Here is a 20935-nt window from a genome sequence, read left to right as displayed (position 1 = left end):
GTTGGAAATGAAATGGGGATCGGAATTGTGGTCCACTCGCAAGTTCTGCTTTTGCCAGGTGGAGTGAACCGCTTCGTTGAGCACCTCCTTCCGGTCTTTTTTTTACTTTTCCTCTCCTCCTTCCTTCTTCTTCTATTCCTCATTCTGGCCTCTTACCTCTGCTCCTCACTTGTTTATCGCCTCCCCTGCTGCCCTTCTTTCTTGCTTTTCTCCCATGGTTCACTCTCCTCTTCAATCAGATTCCTTCTTCTCCAGCCCTTTACCTTTTCACTCACCTGACTTCATCTATCACAGTCTAGCTATCCTCTGTCTCCTCTCCCGACCTTTTTATTCTGGCATCTTCCCCCTTCCTCTCCAGTCCTGAAGAAACGTCTGAGCCCAAACCACTGACTGTTTATTCATTTCCACAGGTGTTGCCTGACCTGCTGAGTTCCTCCAGTGTTTTGTGTGTGTTCTGCTCTGGATTTCCTGCATCTGCAGAATCTCCTGTGGTTATTAACTACAAATTACTGTCACATTGAAAATGCAAAATGTTCTTCATTGCATTTTTGTAGATTTGCTAACTGAGGAAGTAACTGCTTAAATCTTCAAGTAGTTATGTTAAAATCAAAGCAGTTTTATATTTCACATAATGTAGTCCTTTTTGACATACAATATTTTCATTGTGCCACTATATATTGGACTTCTTTGGTTTGACTTGGAATCACTGATAATTTATGAATATCATCGCTTCTCTGGGAACAAAACTCAGAACTCTGCCTCATCTGTGCTCGGGTCTCAGTTTACACACACAATGTTTTTTTGGGATACAGGCTGTAGGCCAGCATTGGTGTATGTAGCTGTATTAGTTGGAGATTGCAATATGCAGTAAGAAAGATGTCAGTCAGCACACTTCTGAAATTCACAGGAGTGATCCCCTCCAGATTCTAGTTTCTTCTTCAATCTCTCTGCACCCCCCCCCCCCCCCCGAACACAATCAGCCACCTAACCGTAATGACTCACCCTCCACAAAAGCGACCAGGCTAGCATCCTCTCCCAGAACTTTGTCCGTAGTCATATTCTCAGACTGGGACCTTGCATCTGCCTTCCACGGGCTACTCGTCACATACCACAATACGGACATAATTGCTTCTTCCTCTTTTCCTCATAACTGGAACTCCACCAATGTACTGGGCCACTTCTCCCAACACTTCCAAAACAAACAGTCACCACTCCCGTCATGGTTTGCCTACATGCTCTTGTGGGCTTCGGCCTCTGTGGTAGGCCTCCTGGCTGAGAGCTTGCCAATATCAGACCACCCTGAGAGACCCTCAGGAAATCTGCTGTTTGAGGTTTCACCAGCCTCTCAGAACTAACTAACCAAGAAATCATTCAGCCAACCTTTCTCCTGGTAGTGGAACCTCTAAGAAGTATAGGTATCTCTTCAAAAATTGAGCAGGGTTGTTAAGGACAATACAGGAAGCTCTTAGTTTTTACACAAAAATAGTGTAAGTAAACAGCTTTCTCAAGGAAAAAGCTCTTGATGTTGAGAAGATTGTACAGAAATTGATGTAATTTTGTTAGGTTGGGGTGTTAAAGTTATGAAAGCAAGCCCAATATTAAAATACAAATAGACCACAATGTAACTGAAAGCACAGTCTTTTTTTCAGTATTATGACATTAAAAACAACCATGGTCCTTGTCTATATCCATTTTACAAGGGCAGCTTACAGTTATGTAGCACCTACAACTTAGCAAAAGATCACAGGCTGCCAATAACAGTGTTACTCAGTAGAAATATTAACTGTTCCACGTAAGCACATATTTGCAATGATGACCAAGGGCTTGACTCTGAAGGGTATAGAGAGGTTCAGACAGTGATTCCCAGAGCCTGGGATCTGGACAGAAATAGGTATTGGCATCAAAAGGACAGCTATTAAAACAGATGATAAAAATAGATGCTGCAACTGCAGCATAGAGTGTTACAAGGCCAGACATTACAGATAAAGGGATGGGCAAGATCGTAATATTTAAATATTGGACTGGGACTTTAAAACAGACAACTGTGTGTTTCCTTACCAACCATCATGAAAAGACTCTTCTCAATGTCTCTTGCAATATAATGGAAACTGAGAAGCAGGGAAAAGCACTACAGGAAATTGGAGGAGAATAGTGTAGTACCAACCAGGGCAACATTATAGATTTCTAAAAGCATGAATGAAATCACTGAAAATTGAACTGTACTGTTCCTTCACTCTTCAAGTTTTGGGCATTACATTTATTAGTGATGCCTAATTATTCTTGAGAAGGTGATGGTGAGACACTTAGAAACATAGAAAACCTACAGCACAATACAGGCCCTTCGGCCCACAATGCTGTGCTGAACATGTCCTTACCTTAGAAATTACCTAGGGTTACCCACAGCCCTTTATTTTTCTAAGCTCCATGTACCTATCCAGGAGTCTCTTAAAAGACCCTATCATATCCGCCTCCGGCAGCCCATGCCACACATTCACCACTCTTTGCGTAAAAAACTTACCCCTGACATCTCTTCTGTACCTACTTCCAAGCACCTTAAACCTGTGCCTTCTCGTGCTAGCCATTTCAGCTCTGGGAAAAAGCCTCTGACTATCCACACGATCAATACCTCTCATCATCTTATACGCCTTATACACCTCTATCAGGTCACCTCTCATCCTCCGTACTCCAAGGAAAAAAGGCTGAGTTCACTCAACCTATTCTCTTAAGGCATGCTCCCCAATCCAGGCAACATCCTTGTAAATCTCCTCTGCACCCTTTCTATGGTTTCAACATCCTTCCTGTAGTGAGGCAACTAGAACTGAACACAGTACTCCAAGTGGGGTTTGACCAGGGTAAGATATAGCTGTAACATTACCACTCGGCTCGTAAATTCAATTCCATGATTGATGAAGGCCAATACACCGTACGCCTTCTTAATCACAGAGTCACCCTGCGCAGCTGCTCTGAGTATCCTATGGACTCAGACCCCAAAATCCCTCTGATCTTCCACACTGCCAAGAGTTTTACCATTAATACTATATTCTGCCAGCATATTTCACCTACCAAAATGAACAACTTCACACTTATAACCATATAACAATTATAGCATGGAAACAGGCCATCTCAGCCCTTCCAGTCTGTGCCGAAAGCTTACTCTCACCTAGTCCCACCTACCTGCACTCAGCCCATAACCCTCCATTCCTTTCCTGTCCATATACCTATCCAATTTTTTTTTAAATGACAATATTGAACCTGCCTCTACCACTTCTACCGGAAGCTCGTTCCACACAGCTACCACTCTTTGAGTAAAGAAGTTCCCCCTCATGTTACCCCTAAACTTTTGCTCCTTAACTCTCAACTCATGTCGTCTTGTTTGAATCTCCCCTACTCTCAATGGAAAAAGCCCATCCATGTCAACTCTATCTATCCCCCTCATAATTTTAAATACCTCTATCAAGTCACCCCTCCACCTTCTACACCCCAAAGAATAAAGACTTAACTTGTTCAACATTTCTCTCTACTTAGGTGTTGAAACTCAGGTAACATTCTAGTAAATCTCCTCTGTACTGTCTCTATTTTGTGGACATCTTTCTTATAATTCGGTGACCAGAACTGTACACAACACTCCAAATTTGGCCTTACCAATGTTTTGTACAATTTTTACATTGCATCCCATCTCCTATACTCAATGCTCTGATTTATAAAGGCCAGCATACAAAAACCACCCTATCCACATGAGATTCCACCTTCAGGGAACTATGCACTATTATTCCTAGATCACTCTGTTCTACTGCATTCTTCAATGCCCAACCATTTACCATGTATGTCCTATTTTGATTAGTCCTACAAAAATGTAGCACCTCACACTTATCAGCATTAAACTCCATCTGCCATCTTTCAGCCCACTCTTCCAACTGGCCTAAATCTCTCTGCAAGCTTTGAAAACCTACTTCATTATCCACAACGCCACCTATCTTAGTATCATCTGCATACTTACTAATCCAATTTACCACCCCATCATCCAGATCATTAATGTATATGACAAACAACATTGGACCCAGTACAGATCCCTGAGGCACATCACTAGTCACCGGCCTCCAACCTGACAAACAGTTATTCATGCAACACACACAAAATGCTGGTGGGACACAGCAGGCCAGGCACCATCTATAGGGAGAAGTACTGTTGACTTTTTGGGCCGAGACCCTTCATCAGGACTTATCCACCACTACTCTCTGGCATCTCCCATCTAGCCACTGTTGAATCCATTTTACTACTTCAATATTAATACCTAATGATTGAACCTTCCTAACTAACCTTCCATGTGGAACCTTGTCAAAGGCCTTACTGAAGTCCATATAGACAACATCCACTGCTTTACCCTCGTCAACTTTCCTAGTAACCTCTTCAAAAAATTCAATAGGATTTGTCAAACATGACCTTCCATGCACAAATCCATGTTGACTGTTCCTAATCAGACCTTGTCTATCCAGATAATTATATATACCAATTCTAAGAATACTTTTCATTACTTTACCCACCACTGACGTCAAACTTACAGGCCGATAATTGCTAAATTTACTCTTAGAACCTTTTTTAAACAATGGAACCACATGAACAATATGCCAATCCTCCGGCAGCATCCCCGTTTCTAATGGCATTTGAAATATTTCTGTCAGAGCCCCTGCTATTTCTACACCAACTTCCCTCAAGGTCCTAGGGAATATCCTGTCAGGATTATCTGGGTTGAACTCCATCTGCTACCTCTCAGCCCAGTTTTGCATCCTATCAATGTCCCACTGTAACCTCTGACAGCCCTCCATACTATCCACAACAATCCCCCCCCCAAAACTTTTTGTCATCAGCAAATTTACTGACCCACCCCTCCACTTCCTCATCCAGGTCATTTATAAAAATCACTAAGAGTAGGCTGTCCCAGAACAGATCCTTGAGGCATGCCACAGGTGACCGACTCCATGCACAATATGACCTGTCTCTTTGCCTTCTATGGGCAAGCCAGTTCTGGATCCAGAAAGCAATGTTCCCTTGGATCCTATGCCTCCTTACTTTCCCAATAAGCCTTGCATGGGGTACCTTATCAAATACCTTGCTGCAATCAAGATACACTACATCTACTGTTCTACCTTCATCAATGTGTTTTGTCACAACCTCAAAATATTCAATCAGGCTCTTAAGGCAAAACCTGACTTTGACAAAGCCATGCTGACTGATGCACCATCAATAACTCACTCTGAGACGTAAGAAGCGAGGTATCGGCTTTTATTGACTGGAAGAATGAACAACACTACATCCTGGAGAATGAGGCCGGGCATCAGGCCTCAATCGCCTTTATACAGGGGTCTGTGGGAGGAGCCACAGAAGCAGTCAGCAGGGGTCTGTGGGAGGAGCCACAGGAGCAGTCCAGACAGGTATATGTAGTTCACCACACTATAATATTCCTAATCATATTATGCCTCTCCAAATGTTCATAAATCCTGCCTCTCAGGATCTTCTCCATCAACTTACCAACCACTGAAGTAAGACTCACTGGTCTATAATTTCCTGGGCTATCTCTACTCCCTTTCTTGAATAAGGGAACAAGATCTGCAACCCTCCAATCCTCCAGAACCTCTCTTGTCCCCATTGATGATGCAAAGATCATTGTCAGAGGCTCAGCAATCTCCTCCCTTGCCACCCACAGTAGCCTGGAGTACACCTTGTCTGGTCCCGGTGACTTATCCAACTTGATGCTTTCCAAAAGCTCCAGCACATCCTCTTTCTTAATATTTACATGCTCATGCTTTTCAGTCCACTGTAAGTCATTCCTACAATTGCCACAATCCTTTTCCATAGTGAATACTGAAGCAGTGTATTCATTAAGTACCTCTGCTATCTGCTCCGGTTCCATACACACTTTTCCACTTTCACACTTGATTGGACCCATCCTCTCACATCTTATCCTCTTGCTCTTCAAATACTTGTAGATTTCCTACAACAGAATGTCTTGCTGAAAAGTCAACCACATAGGATGGGTCTGGAGTTATATACAGGGCAGATTTGGTAAGGATGATGGCAATCCTCTCCTGAAGGACATTAATGAACCAGATGGTGCCTTACAGAAATCCAATGCATCTTGTGACCACCATTACAGAGACTGGCTAGAATTAACTGCTGTCTCAGCAAGGACCTGGACCCACTGCAATTTGCTATCGCCACAATAGATCTACAGCAGAGATGATCTCAATGGCTCTCCACACAGCCTTGGATCACCTGGACAATGCAAATACCTATGCCAGGATCCTGTTCATTGATTATAGCTCAGAATTTAACTTCATTATTCCTACAGTCCTGCTCAAAAAGCTACAGAACCTCCCTCTGCACTGGATCCTTGACTTCCTAACCAAAAGACCACAATTCATTTACAGATTGGAGATAACATCTCCACCTCACTGACAATTAACACTGGTGCTCCACAGGGTGTGTGCTCAGCCCACTGCTCTACTCTCTCTACACCCATGACTGTGTGGCTAGGCACAGCTCAAACAGCATCTATAAATTTTCTGATGATACAACCATTGTTGGCAGAAGTTCAGATGGTGATGAAAGTGCATACAGAATCCAGAAATACCAGTTAGTAGAGTGGTGTCACAGCAACAACCTGGCACTCAACATCAGCAAGACCAAAGAGCTGATTGTGGACTTCAGGAAGGGTAAGATGAGGGAACACAAATTAATACTATAGAGGAATCAGAAGTGGAGAGAGTGAGCAATTTCAAGTTCCTTGGTGTTAATATCTCTGAGGACCTAACCTGGACCAATGTATGGATGCAGCTATAACGAAGGCAAGACACCGGCTGTACCTCATCAGGAGTCTGAGATTTGGTTTGTCAACTAAAACACTTGAAAACTTCTACAAATGTGCAGTGGAGTGAGCATTCTGACTGGCTGTACCACCATCTGGTATGGGCAGGGGGACTACTGCAGAAGATCAAAATAAGTTCCAGAAACTTGTAAAATTAGTCAGCTTCGTAGTATCCAAGACATCTTCTAAGAGTGATGCCTTAGGAAGGTGGTATCTGTCAGTAAGGATCCCCACCACCCAGGACATGCCCCCTTCTCATTGTTACCATCAGGAAGAAGGTATAGAAGCCTGAAGGCACACCCTCAGTGTTTCAGGAACAGCATCTTCCCCTCTGCCATCCGATTCCTAAATGGACAATGAACCCATGAACACTACCTCACTACTCTCCTATTTCTGTTATTTTGCACTACTTCTTTTAACTTCACTATTTAATAGACATACTCATACTTAGTGTAACTGTTTTTTCTCTACATTTATTTAACATGTATTTCATTGTACAGCTGCCGTAAAGTTAACAAATTTCATAACATACGCTAGTGATTAAACCTGATTCTGATTCTGACTGGCAATTATTGCAAATTCCACATTATTGACTGAATTTAAATTCCACTGTTGATGGATTTGAAAATGGGTCTCTGGACCACAAGGCCAATTCTCTAAAATGTACTGATTAAAACACCACACCACTATGTAAGAAGCTGTAGGGAACATACCTAAAGCCATGGTTACAAAGAAGCACTTATGATCATATATTATATTTTAATATTTTATGTTCTCCATGTCTGGGTTAAGTATTGAACTAACCAACCCTATTCTGCTTATTTTTTCTGTTTACCTATCATCAAGATTTTTGCCACTGTACCATGCAGAACAAAACAGAAACATACTCCTCACTATCCACAGAACTACCAATCTCCATGTCATCCTCTTACTTACCAACATAGCTCCTACATTCACATCTCAATCATTAATGTATAGATAACAAGCACTCATTCACTTGCTTGTCATATGCTTGTAACTGCCAAAAAAAAAATCTTTAACTGTCACTGGTGTTAACGCTTAAACAACAAAGACAAGATTTTCTTTTGTTGTAACAATTTTACTTTCTCCACTTACATTCAGTACACAAAGGCCGCCATTTTCTTATTCACAATCCCCTTCCCTCACTCGCACTAATGCTTGTAACTGGGAAAGTGTGCATTCCAACTAAATGCTTACATAGTGCAAATGAACAGAACTCAACAATCTCCCATCCTTTTTATGTATATAAAAAATTATATCAATTCAAATGTCCATTAGGATATGGAAATTAGTTCTAACCCTAGTTGTTGATACAGTTTTAAGCTACCAAGAGCAGGTACTTCCTTCTTTGTGAGATGGTCAGCTAGTTGTCTCTTTGTAGCTGACCAAAGCACGTGAAGAATTTTCTGCGCTTGGACAAGTTCCATGATGCTGCTTATCTCTAGACGAAGCCTCTTCTCTGATTTTATGCCCATGGAATGGGGTTGCCAATGCTTTTGACATATTACTGAGAGAAGTAGTTGGAGAGACTCTGATGCATATGTTGGTGAGTCTTTTTGGAGTCCTTTTATGATCAGTTCCTCAAAATCTCTAGCCACCGAGTAGGTGTACTTGCTGTCAGGGTTTCATTCAGGGTATGCACTCATCTTGTAGGCATTGCCCTTTGGCCATTGTCTCTGGCTTCCTCAAACACTCCATTATTTCTCCAACTACTCATTTCATCCCATTCTGCAGACTCAAATGACACCTCCTTAATTACTAGGACATCTTCAGCTTGACATTTCTCAGATGGTCCAGCTTGATCTATACTTGGTTCAATATGTCTACACGTGACATGTCGACTGACCCTGCAGGGACAGTGACTGTGGCTGATTCTAGTTAATTCAAGTTATACCACTTTTGTTTCTCCCAGTGGCCTTGCCTGTTTGTCTTAACGCTTCGGCTTTGCATGAAATAGCAGTGTTTTGGTCTACGAATCTCACTGTTTGTCCTGTTTTAAGACTGAAACTCCCATGTTGTCTTTGCACTTGTGATGACTTCTCTTCAGGCAAGTCTGTAGAATCACCAGCTGCACTCTCTAACTGCACTGTCCGTGTCACTGTTGAGCAAACCTGTTAGGCCCTCAGCTGCACTCCGTCAGGACTGTCTGTGATATGGGTATCACACTGTATCACACAAGTGCTTTTCATTTTTTGTATCATTTTCCATGGCGTTCTGATTGTCTTCAGCTCATGCTCTACGTAGTCTGGAATGATGCACTCTCACATATGTATCTTCGTTTCTCATGAATACCACAGCTCCAGGACTATTCCTTTTGGTACAGTCTGCTCTTTTATAACACACTTTGACACCTGTCCCATATTTCTCATCTGTAGGACAGAGCTGTGCCCTCTCTCTGAACATTCTGTTTCAGTGAAAGCCCTCCTTGGTGCATGCAGTGCTGAAGATATGTTTCCCAACCCACTCACTCCTTGTAGTGGCCTCTAGAGCAGGTGGCCTGTACAGAGGGAAGGTTTGGATTCTGATATGGGCTATAGTCATGTACATTGTGCATGGTATTAATTGCTGTAAGAGCCCATTCCAGGGCTGCATTTCCTTCACAACTATTGCTTTTCTTTACCTTCAGTATGATTTCAGTCAGCCTCTCATTGTATCCTTTCAGAAGTTCGTTATTCCAAGGACTATACGCTGTTTCAATGTTAAAGCTCTCTGCCATATCTCTGTATTCATCATTATTAAATTCACCACTATTATCACTGAATATTTCCCAAGGTAGGCCATGAACACTTATCCAGGAATGGATGAAGTTTTTTACTATCTGTGAGTTTCTCTTTGTGTTAACAACGCTACCAGCACTGAAATGTGTGAACTCATCAAAGATGTGGAGATACCACACTCCTTGCTCCAGTTCATGTCGGTCTACAGCTACCGTTTCATTGTATTCAGATGCTACTCCAAACCCGCAGGCTTGGGTTCAGACTTTCCAAACTTTTGGCATGTCTCATAGCTGTCAACTATCTGCTTTATAATGGAAAAACTAGTCTGCATCTTTCCATTTCTGAAGTCTGTCAGTCAAAGCATGTCCACACTGCTTGTGAAGATTGAGCAACACTTTGTGCTTCTCATCTGGGGTCATGTTCCCTGTGATAATTAGTACTTCATTCTTGCTTTGATTCTCAGTAACACCTTTATCTAGATTGGTCACACAGTAACGTCCAGAGCCAGTGAGCTCAAGAGACACTGGTTGCTGAAGTATTGTTGCTTGATCATTCTCCATATCCAGTACCGCCCCTGCTTTCTTTCAGGAAGTTTTACTCGGGAGGAATGTAATGTTCACTGGTACCACTTCCGCTTCTATGTTACATTTTATCTGTCCTATTTTTGGGGGAATTTTCACTCTTTTTGGTGGAATGTACAATCTTTTAATCTCCAAATGTGAATGCTTTTCAACGGGATGTATCTTGTTCTGTCCCCATACTGCACCAACTGCCGCCACTGGGCTATAAACGTGCAGGAGGAGTGCGTGGTTAAGTGCCTTGCTCAAGGACACACGTTCTGCCTTGACTGAGGCTTGAACTAATGACCTTCTTGACCAAAGCCTTAACCACTTGGCCATGCGCCAACACCAGTTATCAGTGTTAATCGGTTTATGAACTTCATTTGGGTTTAGTTCACTTACACAGCTTTAAAGACATTTTTCTCCACACAGTATGAGTGTGTGTGTTGTATCAATTGTAGCAGATCCTAGAGACTCTATCATCAAAATCTCTGCATCAGATGTCTCTGTATTAGTGATTCCTTTGCAATCAATGTTTTATAGCACTCCTCTACATCTTCAGATTTGTTATTTTCTTCAGTTAGCCTAATTTGTTTAGTTTTACAAGGACAGTTTCTTGCCCAGTGGTACGTACTTTGACAAACCACACATTTCAAGCTGCTGCTGCATTTCAATCTGGATTTGTGCCAGGTAAAAGTCCCCTCACCTGGTCACTCTGGGACCTATGCTTGCTACACTCGCATTTCTGCTCAGTGAAGTATGCCATTTCCTGACTCAAACTAATTTTGACTGTTGTCTTGTTGGCCTTTTCTCCAAAAATTGGCATTGGTGCCGATTTTATATTTGCAAATGTAAGTTCTATACATGCAGTTAACACTAGCTGCCTGTCCTTTATGTCTAGATATTCAGTATCCGACAATTTAAAAGCTAATACTGCATCAGGAAGTTCCATTTTTTATTTACACATGCAACTACACTTCTATTTAAAATTAATAATATAATCAGCCATATTTCAGAAATGTCACTGGAGATCTTGTCATGGTATGAATATGCCTCATAAATCTAATCCTTTTCTTTCTTCTGAAAAACTGAGTCATGTATTTATTAGTGTAGTCATACTATAATCCTTGTTCAAGTTTCCCACTGAAATTCCCATCCTGATCTCAAAAGTAACAGTAGAAATGCAAGGACCTGCTTTTCCTTCATGAGCTCAGTAACATATTCCAATTTCATTTTTCCAGCTTTCGTAAGGCTTGCTCTCGTCGAATGCCAGTGGGATCCTATCAATGGAGACCTATCACTGTTAATGCTTAAACACCAAAGACAACATTTTCTTTCACTTTAACAACTTTACTTTCCCCGTTCAGTAACCAACGGCTACCATTTTCTTACTCACAATCAACCTTCATCCCCCTATGCGCACATACGCATAACAGGGAAAATGCACATCCCAACTAAATGCTTACATAGTCCAAATGAAGAGAACTCAACAACTGTCTCCTATCATCGAGCCAATATCAGATCCAAATGTCAAGGGCTCTTATGTCCTTAAGTCATAGAGCTTAGAATCATGGCATCAAACACCATGGACACAAGCCCTTTGGCCCAATTCATCCATGCTGATTAAGATTCCTATCTGAACTAGTCCCATTTACCTGCTTATGGTCCATATTCCTCTAAACCTTTTCTGCCCATGTACCTGTCTAAATGTCTTTTGCGGTTGCACATATACCTCTCTTCTGCTTCCTCTGGCAGCACTTTCCACATACCCACCAACCTCTGCAAAGAAAGAACTTGCACCCTTAAATTTTTTTCCTTTCTCACCTTAAAAACTATGCCCTCTAGTTTCAGACACCCTGACACCTTACCCATATCCCTCAAGATGTTATATAAGGTCATTCCACAGTTGAAATGACTTCGTTTACAGTTCTCTAGCTTCAGAGCAACCTCAATAATATTTCATTTGGACCTTACAGTATTCCTTGAAAAAATTTCAGTTTATGTTGCAGAGCTGTGCCTTTTATCTTAGATCCATGCTTCTTAGTTACACAACATTATATTTCATTTGCCAGCTCTCCTGAGTGGGTTGATATATGCTGGCGTGCAGTCCCACCAGTGCTGCATGCTCTTGCAAAAGTGCTAAAGTGGTCATTTTTCACTTGGGAGTCTAGAATGAGTATTGGCAGAGTAAGCAACAAAGAGAGAATTTCAGTTGAACATAACACTGTCCAATACAGCATGCACTGTAAAACAGAGGTCATGGGATAGGTATCTGTAAACGATTTTCTGCTGCTGTACTCCTGCTCATTAATGCCATTCTTTAGCTCTCCTCTGTTACCCAGCTGAGATTAATGAGCTTAAGAAACTTGCTCTTCATTTCATATGAAAGCCCCAGCTGAGTCCTGACCTGTGGCACTATCATCTGCTTCAATGCAAAGGCCACTTTTATCTAAATCTGGGAGACAGTCTCCCTTATCTTCAGCTCTTGCCTGTTGTTCTGCAGCCATGAAGGCTCCTGATACTTTTCTAGCTGACTTTTTTGTTGCAGGCCTCCTCCATGTTTGTGTGTTCAAAGCACACAGACATGCACATGCGTAGAAAGATACTTGCCCCACCATCTTCATGTCACTCTTTCTCCATATTCCTTTCAATGATTTATTCTATTTCCTTTTAAAAGTAGCTATTGAACTTGTAAACATTATACTTTTAGGTAGCACAATACACTGCGTAATTGTTTGTTTCTGCCTTCCAGCCACCTTAAACTTCTACACACACAAAATGCTGGTGGAACACAGCAGGCCAGGCAGCATCGATAGGGAGAAGCACTGTCGACGTTTTGTGTCCTTCGCTGTCCTTCGTCCTGACGAAGGGTCTCGGCCCAAAACGTCGACAGCGCTTCTCCCTATCGATGCTGCCTGGCCTGCTGTGTTCTACCAGCATTTTGTGTGTGTTGTTGTTTGAATTTCCAGCATCTGCAGATTTCCTCGTGTTTGCACCTTAAACTTCTGCCTTGATGCTATTGAATCTTTAGCTGCTGGGTGTAACTAATAGCCAAACCTTTGGTAACTTTGAACATTTCTATCAAATATTGTCCAGGCCTTCTCTGCTGTTAAGAAGAACCATCTAGTTGTTCTGTGCATGCAATAGTCTGCATGCTGTGTGTTCCTTTAACACAGTTACTGTAAAATTCCAGTCCCTCTTTGACTGTGATGTACACCTTCCCATTGTCATTGTGAATTGCATCGAAAATACTCCTGTTGCTTGGATCAGCAAGCTGTCAAAATATGATCTCTCTTTAGGTAATTGAAGCAGTTGGTTCTTCTCAACTGGCAAAATAGTGGTAAATGACGGTGATTTGCAGTGATGGCTGCTGACTGAACCGATCCCAGTAGTATGCTTCAGATATGTTTTAGCTTTGGCCATTTCTATGGATTTCTGACTGTGTACAACAGCTAAGCAAATCACCTGCGGAGACAAAACTCTCTAGCATCCATCATCATAAGAATATGACATGCAAGTTCAAATGTTAAGTTTTGCATGTTGGATAGCTTTGACAGAAATCATTCAAAAAACTCTTGTGTTAGGCATGGTCCAAAAATACAACTAAAGTTCATCAACAAAACAGCATTCTCACTGCTTCCTCCTGCTTCTACCGCCTTTTCTAAAATAGAGTTTTTAGCTATTTAGATTAAAGTGGCCTTGCAGCTTCTACAAAACATCTTTAAATCAAAACATCTTTCGCCTTGCAAGGTGCAAGAAGATTTGAAAGCTTACCACATGTTCCCGGCCCAGTCTCTGTGAGTTGTATTTGACTCCCTGCGTTTCTTTTTGCCATTGTTAAAACACCTTGACTTTCATCCTTTAGAACATCGTTTGCTTTCATGATCATTCAACCATATGTGTTGAATGGTTCTCAGGCTTGGAAATACAGCCAATAGGGGTCGTTGTGTTGTCCCATTGTAAGTCAGCAAAGGGCACAGACAGAACTAGCGCACACAATCCGAGATCCATAGTGATGTCAAAGTTAAAACATGTCCAAAGCATTCAAGTGAGATCAGGTTTTATACAAACACATAAAGAGAAGTGCATGCATAAAGAAACACTAGAGTCACAAGGGACCTCAAATGCTGGAATCCGAAGTGACAAACAATCTGCTTGATGAACTCTTAATTAATTTCCCCATACAGATGCTGCCTGACCTGCTGAGTTTCTCCAGCAGATTGTTTGTTACTGCGTAAAGAAACACTGCAGCTAATTAGTGAAATCAAAGGCAGCTAGAAAATTTCAACTGCACTGGAGTGGGGAAGTGATGAATGAGGTTGGTGGAAGTGGGAAACAAAGAGAGTCCACCTAAAATGTTCCAGATTACAACCAGCATTCACAAGAAAAGCCTCCAGTTGGTAAGATGGTTAATGCATTATATTCTGGCTACAATCTTGATTTTTCTAATTGGCCCTTACTTTATGAGGGAGCTCATTCCTTGCCTGTACTGTCCAGATGTGCATATCATAGCATCCAGAAATATCAAATATCCAAGTCTTTTTCTACATGTAATTTGTAAAATATTGAAGCCTGCATGTTCATTTCTGAAAATTTATTCCATCCAAAAATCCTTCCACCTTATGAGCATTTGAGTTGCTCAGGCTCCAGTACATTATTGTCAAAATACTTCTCAGTCCCTCCTTAGCTTTGTCTCATATGGTCATTATATTATCCTCCGGAATAAGTATCTGGCACAGATTGGTACTCCTTTTCTCTTCCCCTTTTCCCCTTGTGTAATCATTGCTATCTCCTATTTCAGTCCTGACTTCTGGAATTCTATCTGCAATTCCTTTGGAATATAAGAAATAGGCCATTCAATGAAATCATTAGCAATTTTTCACTTCAAGTCACTTTCGTACACCCTGATTCATCTAATATCTAAAAACCTAACTTTCACTGCCTTCAAAACCTTCCTTTTTGACTCTGCCTTTGCCATTCTCCTCTTGTCTTCCAGAATCCTCAGTGGTTTCTAATATTCTTTACTGAAACTGCTTGGGGATGTCTTCCTGTGCACACGGTCACTTGAAGAGTCAATCTGCCTCCACAAACAGTGATCATCCAGTTCTGCAGTGTTGATTAAGTGATAAATATTTATCACAATACCAGGGATGACTTCAATGCTCTTTACAGAACAGCATAATGTGATCTTTTTCATTCATTGTACTGATGAGGAAAATGCTCACTTCAAAATTTCATCTGTAAAAATCAGCTCAGAAAAATACCAGTTAATCTGTCTGGGTGATTCCCCCATTAATACTGGCTTTCTCATCTCCACATTAGCATTCTTCATTCCAGTGCAGGAAAGTGCCATTTAACCCTGTATACATATTAACAGCATGATAGACACAATTTCAGCTGCTCCAGTTCTAATTCCAATTTTGCACTTACCTCTCCATTAAAGAAACAAAACATAGTAGCCACCAGTACACCCTGTGGAAGAAAATAATGTGTAATAATGAATATTCAATAAATGATAATCAGCTTGTAAGCAATGGAAATTAAACTATCAAGTACAACAGTTGAATTTTATATGCTGACTTTATTATAGTAAAATATCCCACAGTGCTTTCTATTAAAATAATCTCTTGGAAGATATCCAAGAAGCTCATCACTTACTTAATATGTAAATCACAACCAAGAGAAAATCTGCAGAAAATCGAAGTACCTATGGATGTTGCCTGGTATTCCTCCAGTATTTTGAGTGTATTACTTATTTAATATATACTGACCATAGGTACTTTGAAATTTCACAGGTCAAAGGAAATTTATTTTCTCAATCATCGTTGGAGTTTTATCACTGAACTGAAGAGTGGGTATGGTGATCTGAAAGTCACTGCACAAGAGCACACAAAACTATTACAGGTACAAGCCACCTGGCTGCTCAAGCCTACCCTGCAACTCCGTACGATCATGGCCAAACTGCGTAAGGTCAGAGTAGAGATGCCCTTCATAAATGCTTGGAAATATGGAATGTTCGTACTACACCACTGCACATGGCTGGTGGAATTCAGTTTGAAAGTAAGGCTCTTGAATGTGTGAGAGTAAAAAAAAAAATCCTGATACTTAAGGGGTTTAGTGTGGAACTACCAATATTTCCTTATATCTTCAGGCACATGTAAGTTGTAGATTACTGGCAATAACTAAATTGCATTCAACACCTTCAGAATATACAGTAACTTTAAATGTCACAGTAGCATACCTGGTAATGCATAAATATATTCATAATATAGTCATAAATTTCTCCAGCCAGTTGGTTTTCTGGTCTCCAAGGAATAATAACAAATTGAATACCCAACAGCGGCACAAGTATCAAAGTTGCCCTGACAGCCTTCATGTACATATTGGATTCAGAGCGGTGAGTGTCCCTCAGCTTTGTAACCAAGACACGAACGATGTTCAGCAAGAAGAATAAGTTCACCTGCCAATGACAGCAAAGCAGTGGAAACTTTTAGAAGCTTTGAAGAAGTTTTACATATTGCAAGGAATTTATAAGATACTGTTTAATAGAAGTATGGGGTTGTATAATATTAGACATTAAAAATACTGGCTTCCAAATGCAAGAACATTAATATAAGCTCATATGCTTTTCCTTCATCTCCCCACTCCCACCACCACCAATTCCAAATTCCAGCAAAAATATAAGAAATATACTTCTCAAATTCCAAAGTCTTGATTATTCATGACACACTAACAGGCTTGCTCAACTAAATCACACATACACTCTTATCTAACTGTTCCATTGAAGGAACTTAATTGGGCATAGACATTATAAATGGTAAACAATATTTCAAAATGAAACCTTTACTGTGATAATAAGAGAAATTTGCTCCTTGACTTTTCCAGATTTACGATGGAAGTTTGCAGAATATTCTCTCCACCGAGTATGGTAGAATCAATATATACTGTGGAAGGTCTGCGCTTGATAGATTGAATGGATATTCTTAAAGCATTTTCATTTAATATAAACTGCATCCTTGACAAACTTGCATTAATCAATAAAGTTACTATTTAGCATCTTCATTCAAAAGAAGGATTATAATTTTGTTCTATCTACTTATCCTTGGAATACATCAAAGAAGATCAAAGGAAACTAAATCTGAAATGATGGAACAAGAGGCATGAGGAGGCCACTGCAATCCATATAAGCTCAGTTAGATGGACCTTTTGCACAGACTTCCTTTCTACTTAATTTATTTATTGGTTGGGTATCATTGAAAAGACAAACATTTGAGCGCTCACTCATCCAGTGTTGTCTCCAGGCTGAGGTCACTTCAGAATTATATTCAAATCCAATAAATAAATACTAAACATGAGAAAACCTGCAGATGCTGGAAATCCAAGGCAACACACACAAAATGCTGGAGGAGCTCAGCAGGCCAGGCAGAATCTATGGAAAGGAATGAGCAGTCGGTGTTTCGGGCTGAGACCCTTCAACTGGACTAAAGCTCGACTATTACTAAAACTAATACTAAAGCTTGACTCAAGTATAACAGAACTTAAATGAGAAGATTACCAATGGTCAGCAAACCAAATACGCCAAGCTTACTCACGTGGAAACTGCAAATTTTAAAAGCTGGGCTGTTCTCCAAAACTGATCTAAAGCAGCAGGGCCTAATTGTGCTGAATATAGAAAATTCTGTGTTTGCTGTCTTTGGTGCATAGAGCTCTCTGATATCAAAACTTCATACTGAGGTACACAATTAATGGGGGAAGGGATTGTTGTTGGACGGCATTTGTTGGTACATCTCCTCTATACAGGTTGCATCAGGGACAGAAGATCTTTAGATATAAAATTTGAGTTCATGATCTAATATAATTTGCTTCATCATTATTTTTAACCTCAAAAGTCACTTCAGGATTATATATTTATTCTACTGCTCTGAAGTGATTTCAGGCTAGAGACAAGATTGGATGAGTGAGCAGTACAGTTAGAGCAACTGAACACTTTTATAAATGCCTAATTAAACTGCGTTAATGTTAGGAGGCTGTAAAAATATGGTCTAGTAAATGATATAGTGGGTCCATGAACATCAGAGGAAAGAATCTTACCAATCTTACTAACAATCTGTTGTAAAGACAATCAGACTAGAAGTTAAGAAATGGCACTTTGAAACAGGCTTGTAAATGACATGGTGGATTACTCTGACAGCCTTGAAATCAGTTTTATCTGACTGAAGAACCACTTTCATAAAGACTTCAAAAGGATACAGAATGTCACATTTTCAACAAAAAGAGCATTTACTGAGTTTTGATATTATTACAAAGCTGAGGGTCTAGTTTCATCTGCACAGGAACAGAATGAAACTGCAATATCTTGAAACTAATTCCTTTCTCCTTAAAACATCACAAGGACTCAGCTTGTAAGTTCTGATTTTTCAAATGTTGGTATCACATGGATGATGTTGCAAAGTCAAGTGAGTGTATCTGTTGTCATTTGGAAATCAAACTTTACCAGAAATAAGAAGCAATAAATGTGCAACTTTTTTTTACTGAATATGTCAGAAAAGCTTTTGACTACATAACAGGAATATGGAGCTTTGAATCATGGAATTCCTCTTTATTTGATTTTAGTTTTGAGTTCTTAATTACTGGAAAGCAAATTTTTCATCCAGTTTTTCATCAAAAAACAACATATAGATAGTACTTCACATCATCTTAAAAGTTTCTTCCCACAGCCAGTTAATAATTTTGGTTAGCCCCCCTCACCCACTTATTACCTCAGTCACAGCAATTCTCTGTAAACACTTTAAACCTGCTCTTAACATTATAAATACATGCTGCTATTAATGTATTTGTGAACATTTTATTCCATATCTGTACTTTAACTTCTAACTTATTTTTATATAATTTTTAAATAATTTTTGAATGTTGTTTTTTGTTGAAATGTTCCTAAGCAAATTACTAATACAGGTAAATGTACAGTATACGGGTGAATAAAGTTGATCCTTGAGAAGAATAATGTCACTCTTACCTAAAGAAAATAAAAAAATGTTCCCATGAAGTGCATTAAGCAGAATTGTCCAATTCTCATGCTGTGTGTAATTAATTGAATTATGATATTGAATCATCATTTTCTTTGATGTACCTTATATTTAAATTACAGATTCAATAGTTAGTTCAAGCAGTATCTATTTTTTGTATTTTCTCATTCAGCTAAGAGTTTTTTTAACTTCTGAAATGTAAAAGTCAGTATTCCTGGTCAGTATTACATTCCTGGTTGGAGTTTGTACTGTACTTACGGCTGATATAATCTGGTGCATAGAGTTCTCTGTTGGTTGCAGAGTCTCCCATAATTAATTTGTTTTTAATATGTATGATTAAAACTACTGGTATTCAATTCCACTTAGTGACAGTCCTTGTTACTACTTTTTAAATGTGTGGTTTATTTCTTTCTTTTCACTTAAAAGCTGATGTTTTCCCCAGTTTTCAGTACATTTTAAATGCCCCTTTCCATAAACAATAAAAACTCTCTGTTTTGGGTTGGACATTAAACTAGACAGCATTTTTTGTATTGTGCTGCCTCTCTCCAATTTTTCTGATGTCATTTATTGCCACCCATAGTTTTTAAGAGCATACATTCAACACTGTCATGAACTGCAGATACACACATGAACCACTGTCATGAAACACAAATATATTTTTAAAATATTATCTTCTTCATATTGAAAAATGCTGGTGCAGAATCACATATTTCCTAGAGAGCTGAAGATCAGGAAACTTTTCCATCCTTTCCTCACTAAGGCAGTTCATACATTACTTTATGATTGAATGACTTTCATCTTCTCCATTATAATCTGTTGTTGTGCAGATTCACTCAGGAGCCCCAACTTTGCAAGGTTTCACACTGTAAGCTTCATCTCTACAATGGATAGATCACTGATAATTCAATGAAGAAGTGGAAAGATTCTGTGGATGTGAACGGGAGCACCCGGATGGTATGTTTCATCCCAAGTGCCAGGGTCAGGGGTATCTCAGATCGCATCCACAATATTTTGGAGAAGGAGGGTGTGTAGCCAGATGTCTTGGTACATATTGATACCAATGACATAGGAAGGAAAAGCAACAAGGTCCTGAAAAGAGAATATAGAGAGCTAGGTAGAAAGCTGAGAAGCAGGACCTCCCGGTAGTAATTTCTGGATTGAAACACTGCCATGTGCTAGTGCGGGTAGAAACAGGATGATTTGGCAGATAAATGCGTGACTGAGAAGTTGGTGCAGGGGGCTGGGCTGGGGGAAGTATGACCTATTCAAAAGTGACAGACTGCACCTCAACTCGAGGGGGACCATATTCTTGCAGGCAGGTTTGTTAGAGCTGTTGGGGAGGGTTTAAACTAGCTTGGTGGGTGGGGGGGGGGTGTGGAAACCGGAGTGAAGGAACTCAGGAAAGGACAGATGGTAAAAAAAGTAAAGATAGCATGCAGTCAGATTGTCAGGAAGGGCAGGCAGATGATGAGACTTGGTTGCAGTCAACAGGCTGAGTATCAAATCATTAGGGATGCAGATTTAGAAAAAATAGCAAATACGGTACTCAAGGTGTTGTATTTGAATGCACATAGTATAAGAAATAAGTGGATGATCTTGTTTCCCTGTTACAGATTGCCAGGTATGATGTTATGGCCATCACCGAAACGTGGCTAAAGCATGGTTGTAGTTAGGAGCTGAATGTCCAAGGTTACACGTTATATCAGAGATATAGGAAGGTAGGCAGAGGGGGTGGTGTGGCTCTACTGGTAA

The 20935-nt window shown here is 40.2% G+C and overlaps 1 protein-coding gene across 5 annotated transcripts in view; it reads right to left on the bottom strand.

The window, feature by feature from the left end:
• Window positions 1-20935, bottom strand: part of calcr (calcitonin receptor) — a 249152-nt gene that overhangs the window by 19086 nt on the left and 209131 nt on the right. For all 5 annotated transcript variants that reach the window (XM_073054231.1, XM_073054227.1, XM_073054230.1 and 2 more), the window contains 2 exons: window positions 16402-16620; window positions 15591-15632 (listed from right to left, as the gene is read on the bottom strand). In XM_073054231.1, the coding sequence (XP_072910332.1) occupies window positions 15591-15632; window positions 16402-16620 (261 nt within the window). The remainder of the gene's footprint in view (window positions 1-15590; window positions 15633-16401; window positions 16621-20935) is intronic.

Source organism: Hemitrygon akajei, chromosome 8 (assembly GCF_048418815.1).
Source record: "Hemitrygon akajei chromosome 8, sHemAka1.3, whole genome shotgun sequence".
Classification (NCBI taxonomy): domain Eukaryota; kingdom Metazoa; phylum Chordata; class Chondrichthyes; order Myliobatiformes; family Dasyatidae; genus Hemitrygon; species Hemitrygon akajei.
This window is presented reverse-complemented; position numbering and strand designations above follow the sequence as displayed.